Below are 12,397 nucleotides of genomic sequence, written 5' to 3'. Positions count from 1 at the left end.
ATGTAAGAAACCTCAGATCTCAAGTGTGTCCATAGACAAGAAGCTTTGCAGCGCTGGTCCTCATCTGAAATGGTTTCATGAAACAAGCTTTAAGGCTGGATATTCTGCAGTCCCCCGGGTTCTGGGAGCCTTTTGTTACACGCTTCGGCATTTCCAGTCTTCATCCTTTTCTTCAGTGTGCCAAGTTCTAGGTGTCATGTAGGGTGGCACCTCTCCTTTCTATGAGAGGAGGTGCTATAGTTTTTAAAGTTTTTAAAATTTATTTATTTTTGGTTGTGCCGAGTCTTTGTTGCTATGTGCGGGCTTTTGCTAGTTGCAGTGAGCGGAGGCTACTCTTCGTTGCAGTGTGCATATTTCCCATTGTGGTGGCTTCTCTTGTTGCAGAGCACAGACTCTGAGGTGTGTGGGCTTCAGTAGTTGTGGCTCTGGACTGGTTCTCCGAGGCATGTGGAATCTTCCCAGACCAGGGATCAAACCTATGTCCCCTGCATTGACAGGTGGATTCTTAATCCACTGTGCCACCAGGGAAGTCCTATCATTTTTTTAAGAATTGGTTTATATTTACAGTTTATCACCAAATCCCATCATCTTGCTGCTGCTAAGTCACTTCAGTCGTGTCCGACTCTGTGTGACCCCATAGACGGCAGCCCACCAGGCTCCCCTGTCCCTGGGATTCTCCAAGCAAGAACACTGGAGTGGGCTGCCATTTCCTTCTCCAGTGCGTGAAAGTGAAAAGTGAAAGCGAAGTCGCTCAGTCGTGTCCGACCCTCAGCCACCCCATGGACTGCAGCCTTCCAGGCTTCTCCATCCATGGGATTTTCCAGGCAGGAGTACTGGAGTGGGGTGCCATTGCCTTCTCCGCCCATCATCTTTAGAAGTAAATTTAAAGATGATCAGGCACTTCACAAAAGAGGATGTCCAAACAGCCACTTGAGAAAAGTGTTCAACATCACTGCTCACTAGGGGCAGAAGAATTAAACCTCAGTAAGGAACTTGCCTGGTGGTTCAGTAGTTAAGACTTTAAGACTGTGTGCTGCAGGTAATATGAATTCAGTCTGTTGTTAGGGAACTAAGATCCCACATGTCAATCATTGCCACCCCCCACCCCGCAAAAAAGAAGAAGAATCTCAATGAGATGCAGCTGAACACTCCTCAGAGTTGGCTAAAAAGAAAAAAGTCTAGCAATAGCAAGTTTGGGTCAGGATGTAGAGTATCTGAACTCTCATATGGTGCTGGTGGAGTGTAAAATGGCAAAAACGTTCTGAAGAAGTTTTGTAGTGTCCGCCAAAGCTAAACATACACTTCCTCTGTGGCCCAGGAATTCAACTTCTAGGTTTAAATCTGCTAGAATCAATTCCATTTGTCTACCTAAATGCTGCTATGAGAATTTTTCTGGTAGTTTCATTCATAATAATCCACACAGGAAACAGTCCCCAAATGTCCAGCAAGAGTGGATAAGCAGATGTTGCTGTGTTCCCATAATGGAACATTATGCAGCAAGGGAAAAATGGACTGCTGTGTGTGACAGCATGGGCAGATCTCACAGCATTATGGTCAGAGAAAGAAACTAAACGAAAGAAGAACACCTGCTGTGTGGTTCAGAAAACACGGAGTTTAAGAGCAGGTAAAACTAGGCTAAGGTGATAAAAACTAGAATAGGGATTACTTCCGGTGTGAGAGTCTATTAACTGGGAAGGAGTACAGGTGATGGAAATGTTGTGTCTGCGTCTGGATGCCAGGTACGTGGGTGTACACATCTGTAGACTCAGTGAGTCTTCCTGGGAGACTTGTTCACTTTGTTGTATGTAAGTTATGCCCTGATAGAAATGACTGGAAAAAAAAGTGACTTAGAATGATTTATCTGTGAGTTGGATCCTGTGCACTTGGCATTTGAGGTCTGAGGACAGATGGGACAGTGCAGGGGACAGAAGCGGAAGGAAATAGATTTTAGTGTGGCATTTGCTGTGACATCCCTCTTGGAGCAGCCCAGAGCCAGTGGCATGGGCTACTTCTTTGAGAAGCACATCAATTCAAATTTTATAAAAAGCCATTTGGAGCTTACCTGTGCCAGGCACTGTCTGAGGATTCTCTTCCCTTTAGAAGGATCTAGAGATTTACTCCCAAGTAGAAGTATGGCTTTTGGATGAAACCTAATAGAAAGTCTGGTGGGCTTCTTTTTTTTTTTTCCCAATCCCCAGGGGTGGCTGCTCGAGAGACAGCCCAAGCTCTGAAAACACTGGCCCAGGCTGCCCGGGGCGTGGCTGCCTCCACAAGTGACCCGGCGGCTGCCCACGCCATGTTGGATTCTGCCAGGGACGTGATGGAGGGCTCGGCCATGCTCATCCAAGAGGCCAAGCAGGCCCTGATTGCACCTGGAGACGCCGAGAGTCAGCAGAGACTAGCACAGGTGAGGCCCAGAACTGGCAGCTAAGGTCACCATCGCGGTGACATGTTGACAGGCTGTCACCCAATAATGAGCACCTTCAAAAGCTTTGCCTGGTAGCCCCCGTAATGTGAGATCTTCTTAATTCAGTCAACAGAAAGTACAGGGGTTTTGTTGAGGCCTGTGCTCGGAGCTTGAAGGGCCTGGTCACAGCAAGCTTGTCTTGGCCGGAGTGCGCTTACGTGTATCCCTCTTCCTGGCCTGGGAGGTGAGGTAGATACACATGGTTTAGAAACTCAACACTTTAAACTCTCTCTAGTGCTTCTTCAGATGAGTCTTCCCAGAGAGTGCAGACGTAGAGCCTCGCAACCTCCTTTCAAGGCAGCGTGTGGGCAAACTCCAAGCTGCTCTGGAAGAGCTCAGAGCGCCCCTCCAGCCCTTGAGCTGGGGGAGGTGTGGAGGTGATGGCACCAGAGGGTCACTGGGCAGAAATTCATCTCAGGCCTGCCTAACGGTGAGCCAAAGAGCCCGGGGCCTCCTTCCACCTCGGGCCCTCTGCAGGCCTCCCTAGCGGGGAACTGTTTCTCTTCCTCTTGGTATTGGCTGTCTTTGTCTTAGAACCTGACAGAATATTGGAGGCTTGTGTTTGAGTCAGAGTCAGGACTTGGCCTGGCCTCCAGTGCTGTAGTCACACCTGGTGCCAAGACACAGGATGTTCCCCCGAGTGAGAGGCCTAAATACCCTGCTGCTGCTACTGCTGCTGAGTCGCTTCAGTCATGTCCGACTCTGTGCGACCCTATAGACGGCAGCCCACCAGGCTCCGCCGTCCCTGGGATTCTCCAGGCAAGAACACTGGAGTGGCTTGCCATTTCCTTCTCCAATGCATCGAAGTGAAAAGTGAAAGTGAAGTCGCTCAGTCATGTCTGACTCTTCGCGACCCCATGGACTGCAGCCCACCAGGCTCCTCCATCCATGGGATTTTCCAGGCAAGAGTACTGGAGTGGGGTGCCATTGCCTTCTCCGCTAAATACCTGGACAGTGGTAGACAGTGTCAGGTGGGCGCTGGCGGGTCCTTTCCCTGTCTCGTTTAGCTCTGCTCACTCCCAGCACATGTGCAAGTCTGTCTGCCCTGGAAGCTGCTTTCTGACGGGGCTTTTATCCCTCTGTGTATTCAGGTGGCCAAAGCCGTTTCTCACTCCTTGAATAACTGTGTGAACTGTCTCCCTGGGCAGAAGGATGTGGATGTGGCCTTGAAGAGCATTGGGGAGTCAAGCAAGAAGCTGCTGGTGGACTCGGTGAGAGGTTTTGGCTCGGGAAGGGTACCTTTGGGCCTGGGCTCACCTCAGGTGCAGGTGGGGTCTTCTCCCCTCCAGGGACCCTTTGAGTAGCTAGCCTTCTCTTAGGGGTTCCTGGTTTTCCTGCCTATTTGCCTTTTCCTTATTTTGCTTTCTGATCAGCCGAATTCCCAGGTAGAGCTTCTAAAATTTACTTTTTCCTTGAGCCCACGTTGCCGTTCGATCTCGGGTTGTCCCTGTGAGCCAAGAATGGGGCAGGCTGTTGAGGGGGAGGGTTTGGATCATCTGACCTCTCCCCAGGACATTTCAGGCCATGACAATCAGTGATAAAGGAACGCAAGTGTCCGGAACTCACTGCAAGAGTGAGTGGTCTGTGGGATTTCATTTTGGAGCTTGTTCCCTTCTTTTTTTTGTAAGCCCGCTTTGGGGGGACTTGGTCTTCTTCATCTCTGTTTCTTCTCTGCTGCGTGCTTGGCACATAACCAGGTACGCAGACAGTAGGTGTGGTGTGACTCATATAATCTAGCTTAACTCTCTAGAACTTTCTACCAACAGTTACAGTTCTGCCAGTGGCACTTCTGAGGGAAAGCTATATTGTTAGCAGAGACCAACTGATAAATAAAATTGGTGGCTATTAGTTTGGAAAAATAGGATTTAAAGGTTAATAGCATCTGCCTGCCTTTTAGTTCCAGAAAGCTAAAACTTTGCAAGTTTCCATCTGAGAATGCCAAGATAGAGCATGGGTTCAGAGAGCAGATCCCAGAGTCAGGTTGTCCAGGTACGAATCTTGACTGTACAGCTAGGAGCACAGAAGCCCTGTGGAAAGCTGTCCTTAACTATTTTTAGATCCACTCTGTCTAGCACTGAATAAGTGTTCAACAAATTTAAGTGAATGAGTTAATGGGTGTATTTTTTTGAAAGTTAGGCTTAACGTGGGCTCAGGCCACACAGAGCCTTTTCACCTAAACGATTCAGAAATGCATCCTGGAGAGCCTGTCTCCCCTCTGCAGCATCCACCATTCTTCCTATACTCAGAAAAACTCTTTCCGCAATGTGCCCTCCGTTCCCACAGTTACCTCCAAGCACAAAGCCCTTCCAGGAAGCCCAGAGTGAACTGAACCAAGCAGCCGCCGATCTGAACCAGTCTGCGGGGGAAGTGGTCCATGCCACCCGGGGCCAGAGTGGAGAGCTGGCCGCAGCCTCCGGGAAGTTCAGTGATGACTTCGACGAGTTCCTCGATGCTGGAATTGAGATGGCAGGCCAGGCACAGGTGAGAGGGAGGGCTGTTGCTGAGTGGAGCTGACCCTTGCCTCTTGCCTCTGGTGGACTGTCAGCCCCTGAGGCTAAGCGGCACATAGGAGCTGGGAAGCTGTGAACAGCCCACGGCTTTACATCATCTTTGCTGCTCAGAGAGCTTCATGAGCTTACAGGAATGGCATTCCCAAAGATGCTGTTAGCTTATGTGTGAGATAAAGATGACCGATAACTTCTCCCGTGATCTTCCAATAGAATTGATCATCTTATACTGTTTGAAAGGAGGGCAGAGGAGAGAAGGAGGAGAGCCCTGCATCCTATACTTCAAATGTAGTATGGTACTATTAAAAACTCATGTTATTTGAGGTTCGGTGAGTCCATTTGAAAAGGTTGTGTCTAACCCTGAGTATCAAGTGATTCAAAATTACCTCCTTCAGATGAATAGATAAACCCCTACTTTAGAACAAGGGAGCATGACTGGTCTGGGGTGAGCTCACTGAGCTATTTATTTGTGAGCTATTTATTTGCTTTGAACTCCCTCAAAGTGGTACCCAGCATGCTTCTTACTCTGTTTCTTATCTGTTTCTCGGATGGGAAGCCAGGTGAGCAATGTATTATTTCCAGTCAGAAGCTTTTGGGATGCAGTCAGCTCTCAATGTCCAGACAGTGATGGTTGTTGTATGTGCCAGGCTGGGATGCACCAGCCCCTGGACAACTCCAGCACTGTTGAACAAGATGCTGGAATTGTGGCCTGATCACTCCCCACCCCATACCCCCCATTAATACCCACACTTGTGATACAGCATAGTTCTTGGCTGACCCATTTGGGAATGGATTTCTGTGCCTCTGTGTGCATTTTGGTCTGGGATCTGTTTGGGGAACAGTAGACACCGGGCAGAGTCTCAACACGCTAGGCGTCTGCAGACTAATTGGGCTTCATGCCATCTGTACAGATGACCTCCTAGCTCTGAATGCTGCTTAGGAGAAATGGACAGCCCCTAATTACTTTGGCTCCTTTTCACCTTCCAGACGAAAGAAGACCAGATCCAAGTCATAGGGAACCTCAAGAATATCTCCATGGCCTCCAGCAAGCTACTGTTAGCTGCCAAATCTCTCTCTGTAGACCCAGGAGCCCCCAACGCGAAAAATCTCCTGGCTGCAGCTGCAAGGTAAGTGTGGAACAAAATGGGCTTTCATGTGTGGTTAAATAGCATCAGTGTTTGCGAGGTCCGCCTAACATCCTGCTGCTTTTGCTGAGCGAAGAAGTGGTGCTAACCTTCTGTTCTCAGAGTTAGAAGCGACAGTGACATAGATGCTGGTGTCTTATTAAATGGGCTCATTTGCATGCGCATTCTCCACTAAACATGCCTTCTGTCTCCTCTTAAAGCCTTTTCAGGAGGACTTGTTTAGACTGAAGGCCTCCATTGATTTATAAATATGGTGGCTTAAACAGATTTTTTTTTAAAGTAGTGCTAATATCATTGAGATTATGAAAGTACCATATGTTCTTTAAAAAGAAATCAGAAGATGCTGAAAAGTTAAAAAAAAAATACTCAACTAGCCATTCAACATTTCTTGAGTGTTTACTACTATGAGCCTGGCACCCATGTTAATTAGCTGGATTTAAACATGGTCACTTCGTCACGTGCAGAAGGGCTCAAAGTCAGGATGGATGGGGTGGTGATGAGAGTAAATTGGGGGAATATATTTAAACATGAATCTGACCTTGGGATGATGTGAATGTCCTTCTTTGCTGTTGTCTTCACCCAAGGAAGTAGGTAATACGATATAATTTCTGCCCCAGGTCCACTCTGGCAATTTAGTTCAGTGACTAGTGATTAAATGCTGGTATCTGGAGAAACTGCAATGATAGCTAAGGAAGATTTTATGTTGGTAATCCCACATTCGTATTCCTGAACCAAGGGGGTAGGGTGTCCTGTAATTCTATGGTGGTATAGGCCTGTTTTCTTAGCCTTAGTATCACTTTATCGGAAGCCTAACAGCAGTGAAGGATTAAATGCAGGACAGTTAGGGTCTGTAGCCTAATGGGGAACATTTTCAAAGTGTGCAGATGAGTGATTGTTAAAAAGCATGGCTTGAATTCTACTTAAAATTTTTAAAATTTGGTTTTGTTTGCTTATTTGTTTTTCAATGTCTTTATCTCTCCTGGCTTTTTTTTAAGTTGTCAGAATCAGGAGTCCCAAATTCTAGTACAGACTTCAATGCTTGACTAAGTAGGTTACTTTGGTCAGACCACTCAACCCATCTTAACTTCCCCATTCGCAAAATAGGAATGTGTATAGCCCACATCACCCTTGAGCTCTGTTCCATTCCCAATAGACAAGGTATCTTGGTACCACTGGTTAGTACCTGTCTCTGGTCTCCTCTTTGTTTGCAGTATTATTTTTTATGGGGGGATTTAGATAATTTCAGAGCAACTCCCTTGAAAACTTTTGAGTTTCTTTATTCATTCTCATCAACATACTTTGAGTGCTAAGTTGCTTCAGTCATGTCCGACACTTTGCAACCCTGTGGACTGTAGCCCTCCAGGCTCCTCCGTCTGTGGCATTCTCCAGGCAAGAATGCTGGAGTGGTTTGCCATGCCCTCCTTCAGGGGATCTGCAGGTGGGTTCTTTACCACTAGTGCCCCCTGGGAGGCCCAAACATACTTTACCTTCAAACAACAGTGAGAGCCACTAGGTGATGGGATACATACTCACATCTCCCCACCTCCATCTTGTGCTTTACTTGTGATTGGTCCAGCAGGTGCATGCCCTCCTGAGCTCAGGGTGGGGATGAGGAGCAGTGATATCCTCTCTGTTGAGCAGCTATTTCTGATATGCTGCTGCTGCTAAGTCGCTTCAGTCGTGTCCGACTCTGTGCGACCCCAGAGACGGCAACCCAGGCTCCCCCGTCCCTGGGATTCTCCAGGCAAGAACACTGGAGTGGGTTGCCATTTCCTTCTCCAATGCAAGAAAGTGAAAAGTGAAAGTGAAGTTGCTCAGTCATGTCCGACTCCTAGTGACCCCATGGACTGCAGCCTACCATGCTCCTCCGTCCATGGGATTTTCCAGGCAAGAGTACTGGAGTGGGGTGCCATTGCCTTCTCCATTTCTGATATAAAACCCTCTTAATTACTTTTTTCCCAAGAACAGCCTTTGGATAAGGCAGCTAATGTTTCCAGGTACCTGAACTCAGTTGTTTTTCGTTATCTTCAATTTTTTGCCCCTTTTCAAAATTACAGTTTCCAACTCAGAGGCATGTTGTCATCTCTCATAAATTGTGGGAAGGAGAGGAGAGTATAAATGGACATTTTGAAAGCCCCTTAAAAAAGGGACCCTGGGACCTGAAAGCTTATTTGCTGGTGTCCTTGCTCCGTGAGTGTCTGCACGCCCCCTGGTGGTTACATTGAGGAAGGGCCCTGGAGTTGAGGTGAGAAAGCTTCCATTGCCCTGTCTGTCCTGGCTTTCAGCAGTTGATAGGGAGAATTCCCAGCCTGATGGTTCCACAGCCAAGTCAGCACTCAGAAATCATCACGTGAATTGATAGTCTTAGGTTAGAACTGCTGCAGGAAGTTGCTGGCCATTTCTCCTTGGCTTCTTGGCAAGCTTGGCTCCCTGGGGTATTTTCCCAGTGGGAGCTTGCCTGCATGAGTCAGGCCAGCTCCTCTTTGGGGTAAAGCTCTGCCCACTGGGGTGCAATCATTCATTCTCTTGTTACTTCATTTGTTCATTAATCCAATTTTTGTTGCATGCCTGATATGGGCCCAGTGGTGGGCACACACTGTGAGTAAGAAAGGACAGCCCCGGTCCAGTCAGGACAGGCCCACCCAGGGCATACCACCGCCGTTCTGTCTGGGCCTCACAAAAGTCCTGTGCATAAGCACCTTTGGAGCTGGGTAGCAGGAATCTGATGGTTATTGTCCTCATCTGCAGTCCCACTGGCCTCCCTATTTTCGAGACAGTCATGCCCTCCCTGTCCGTGTGGATGTCCAAAGACCCCAGACATGCCACTGTAGGGACCCACACCTGGACCGACTCAGCTCCACCCTGCTCCTGTGTCAGCAGACTGGAACCCTTTCTTTGTTCTTTCTAGTCACCATGATTCTTCCTGCTTTTGGAAAAAAAAATGATTTACTTCCGGGAGAGCAGTAGAGTATGTGGGTTTTTTGCTCTGCTTATCATTCTGCATTTGAGCCCTGGTACAAACTGGTCCCTTGGTTTCTGATGCCTCATGGGGAGGAATTCATTTTCTGTGGAGTGTCTGGTTTGTTGTTCTTCCCATGTAAATGCTTGGCTCCAGCTCTTTTCTGGCCAGTTGGGTGGGCTGGAGACTCTCTGTAAATTGTTTATCAGCTTTTTCTGTGACTTGGGGTTGGTTTGATGCTCCCTGAACTTAGTCAAGGAAGTGAAAAGCCAATCTGCAGTGGTGAAAAAAAAAAAAAAGGAGTGTTCTACCTCCAAGCACCCCCAAGCTGCTTCTCAGACTACAGTCACCCTGCTCAAAAGGCCTCCTGGGAGCTGAAGACTTGACGCCCACTGCCGCCAGCAGCAGGACCGTCCTAAGCCAGGAGTTCAGCGGCTTTCCGGTTTCCCCAGGGCTCCCTAGGACCTTGCAGGAGGTGCCTCTTCCCATGCTGCCCTTTGCCTTGAAGTTCCTGCCAGGCAGGCATCTTTCTGGCTCCAGAGATGGTGAAAAAGGATGACCCAGCAAATAGCAATTCCGTGCTATAAAGTAGAAAAATGTACACTGGGCCTTCTGTCTCTCAGTCTCCTCTACAGCGTTCTGTTCCCATTATCCAAATTGGGATCTTGCTGAGCCCTGACTTAACAATTGCTCTGGTCCCTGTCTGGTGCTCCCTAATAGGCAGAGCCCACACCTGTGGTCAAGGCTTTACTTTTCTTTCACTCCCAGCGAGTCCTGCCTGTGTCCCGCCAGTCCTGTCTGATGTCACACCCCCATCACTGCTTCCTTTGGTGCACCTTCATGTCTTGTCTGTGCATTATCTTGCCTCTCCAACTGGATTGCTAGCATCTTGCTTTCCTGGAGAGCTTTAAACTGGATTATTTTTTTACTCCCCATGCCTGTGATGGTAGGACCCGGGGAATACCAAAGGTTAAATTTTGGTTTGCTCTTTGCTGCCTTCCTAAGCACATCCTCCTTTAAGGATGGGAATTGTCTGAAGTTGCTTTATTCCCTCCAAGCTCGCTCGCTATTGGATGCTTAATAGATCATCATGAGCACAAATTGATTGATTTTCTTCTCTCACCTCTGCCCCAATTGCCTGTCTACATACAGTCTCCTTCCAGAGCTCACAAACTCCTGCCTGAATCGATTTAGTATCTCTGAACACTAACTGGCTGTAGGTTAGAAAGCCTTTAACATCTAAGGTTGTAGATTCCAATTGTTTAAAGACAGAGAGTAGCTACGTATGCTTAGATAAAGAATGAATTATAAGAAAACACTAGCTCTAGATGATGAAATTATGGTTATTTAATTTTTTGTATTTTTAAAATGAATTTGTATAGCTTTGTTCTTTACCAAAAAAAACTATGGGGAACATAAAAATAACTACAATTCAAGCCTAATGGGATTTACATGTAACACAGGGAGCATGCAACTACTTTTGGCCATATTTTTACGATGATGTGAGTTGGTTGGTTCGTATTATTTTAGTGAATTTACTAAAACCTTTGCTTTAAAATAATATTGTTTGGGGATGCCCTGGTGGTCTAGTGCTTAGGACTTGGCACTCTCACACCTGTGGCCCAGGTTCAGTCCCTGGTCAGGGAACTAGATCTGCAAGCCGATCAGTGGCAAGAAATAGTAATAATAAATTTTGAAAATAATATTGTAAAATCACTTAACATTTTGGTATCGATGCATATGGTTTACACATTTATATATTCTTTATATATGCTTATATATTCTTTTCTAACATTAACTTATTGTACATCATGAATATTCTATGATACAAGGAATATGATATCATGACTTAACAGATCTCCAGAATTATGTTGTAGACTGTCTGTTTAGTCATCCTTTATTGTTGCGTGTTTGGGTTTTCTCTAATCCTATGCTCTTATGAATATGTTTTATAGTTTGAACCATAAAAATACTATTTCCAATTGTCAGATCTACATAACTAATTGCCTCTGTAGGTTTTTTATTTAGCTATGCAATTCACACTCTAAAATGATTTATGAGGATAAATGATACCTAAACAATGCTTTTCAGTCATGGATCAGTATTATGAGGTGACTCATTCAGACAAGCAGTGCCATGCTGGCACTGTTATGGATTATCCAACCACAAACCCTTAGTCTGTTGTTTCTTTTTTAACCCCAAGTTTTTCTTTGAAATTTTTTACTTCTAAAAAATATTTGACGTAGGCCAGTGAATAGCTACATAGTCTCTGAATTCACCAACTGTAAGCACTTGGGTTTTCATTATTATTATTATTGGAGCATAATTGCTTTACAGTGCTGTGTCAGTTTCTGCTGTACAATAAAATTAATCAGCCATGTGTATACATAGACCCCTCTTTTTGGATTTCCTTCCCATTTAGGTCACCACAGAGCACTGAGCAGAGTTCCCTGTGCTGTACAGTAGGTTCTCGTTAGTTATCTATTTTCTACATAATACTGTGTTTTTGTTTTGGGGTTTTTCTTTTTCGGCTGCACCACGAGGCTTATGGGATCTTAGTTCCCTGACCAGCTGTCGAACCTGGGCCCACAGCAGTGAAAGCACTGAATCTTAACTGCTTAATCACCAGGGAATTCCCATGAACACCTAGTTTCTAATGGAAATATCTTTATATAAAGACCATGCTTTTTTAACATAGATAAATGGGGAGCATTGAAAGAAGCTAAATGGAAAGCTTGTGTGATATGTGGAAATATTCCCCAAATAATTGTCATCCTAGTTGGGGCCTTTTTGCACCCTTTGCCGTGTTGACACATGTAGCCTGCCCACTCTAAAATGTGTCTTGAAGGCTGCCACACAACACGGTGCTGGACTCTTTGGGGGCCCCTGCCAATGAATACGTCATGAACTGCACCCTCCAAAGGTGGTCCCGACTGGAGACTGTCCTGCTGTCTCACTTGTCTTTGTTTGGCTTTGCACCTGGAAGACACAGTGCTTCCCCCATGACACCATAGTTAAGCACTTTTCCCCAAATAAATGAATCAATCTTTTTTGTGTTTTAAAATGAATCAATCTTACAGAAACTATTTGAGGATTCTTTCTTGAGTTGAGGAATGTTTTCCTTCTTCCCATCATTCTTGCTAAATTTAAAATTCATAGCAGTAGCTCCTCATCAAATAATTAAGCTGATTGCCTTGGTACATTGGCAACATCACTTTCCATCTAATTTGATATTCTGTGGGAAGCTGCAAAGCCAATTTAACTAATAAAATGAGGCATTTTTATATTAGACAGTGTTAATGATTAGCAGCAATGTGCA

The 12,397-nt window shown here is 46.0% G+C and overlaps 1 protein-coding gene across 13 annotated transcripts in view; it reads left to right on the top strand.

Moving 5' to 3' along the window:
• TLN2 (talin 2) overlaps positions 1-12,397 on the top strand; it is a 494,903-nt gene that overhangs the window by 378,290 nt on the left and 104,216 nt on the right. For all 13 annotated transcript variants that reach the window (XM_069596307.1, XM_069596312.1, XM_069596310.1 and 10 more), the window contains 4 exons: positions 2,199-2,407; positions 3,559-3,678; positions 4,751-4,948; positions 5,962-6,101. In XM_069596307.1, coding sequence (XP_069452408.1) covers positions 2,199-2,407; positions 3,559-3,678; positions 4,751-4,948; positions 5,962-6,101 — 667 coding nt within the window. The remainder of the gene's footprint in view (positions 1-2,198; positions 2,408-3,558; positions 3,679-4,750; positions 4,949-5,961; positions 6,102-12,397) is intronic.

The sequence above is a fragment of the Ovis canadensis genome, chromosome 7 (genome assembly GCF_042477335.2).
Source record: "Ovis canadensis isolate MfBH-ARS-UI-01 breed Bighorn chromosome 7, ARS-UI_OviCan_v2, whole genome shotgun sequence".
Taxonomy (NCBI): Eukaryota; Metazoa; Chordata; class Mammalia; order Artiodactyla; family Bovidae; genus Ovis; species Ovis canadensis.
The sequence above is the reverse complement of the archived record's forward strand: the minus strand, read 5'-3'. Positions and strand labels throughout refer to the sequence as shown.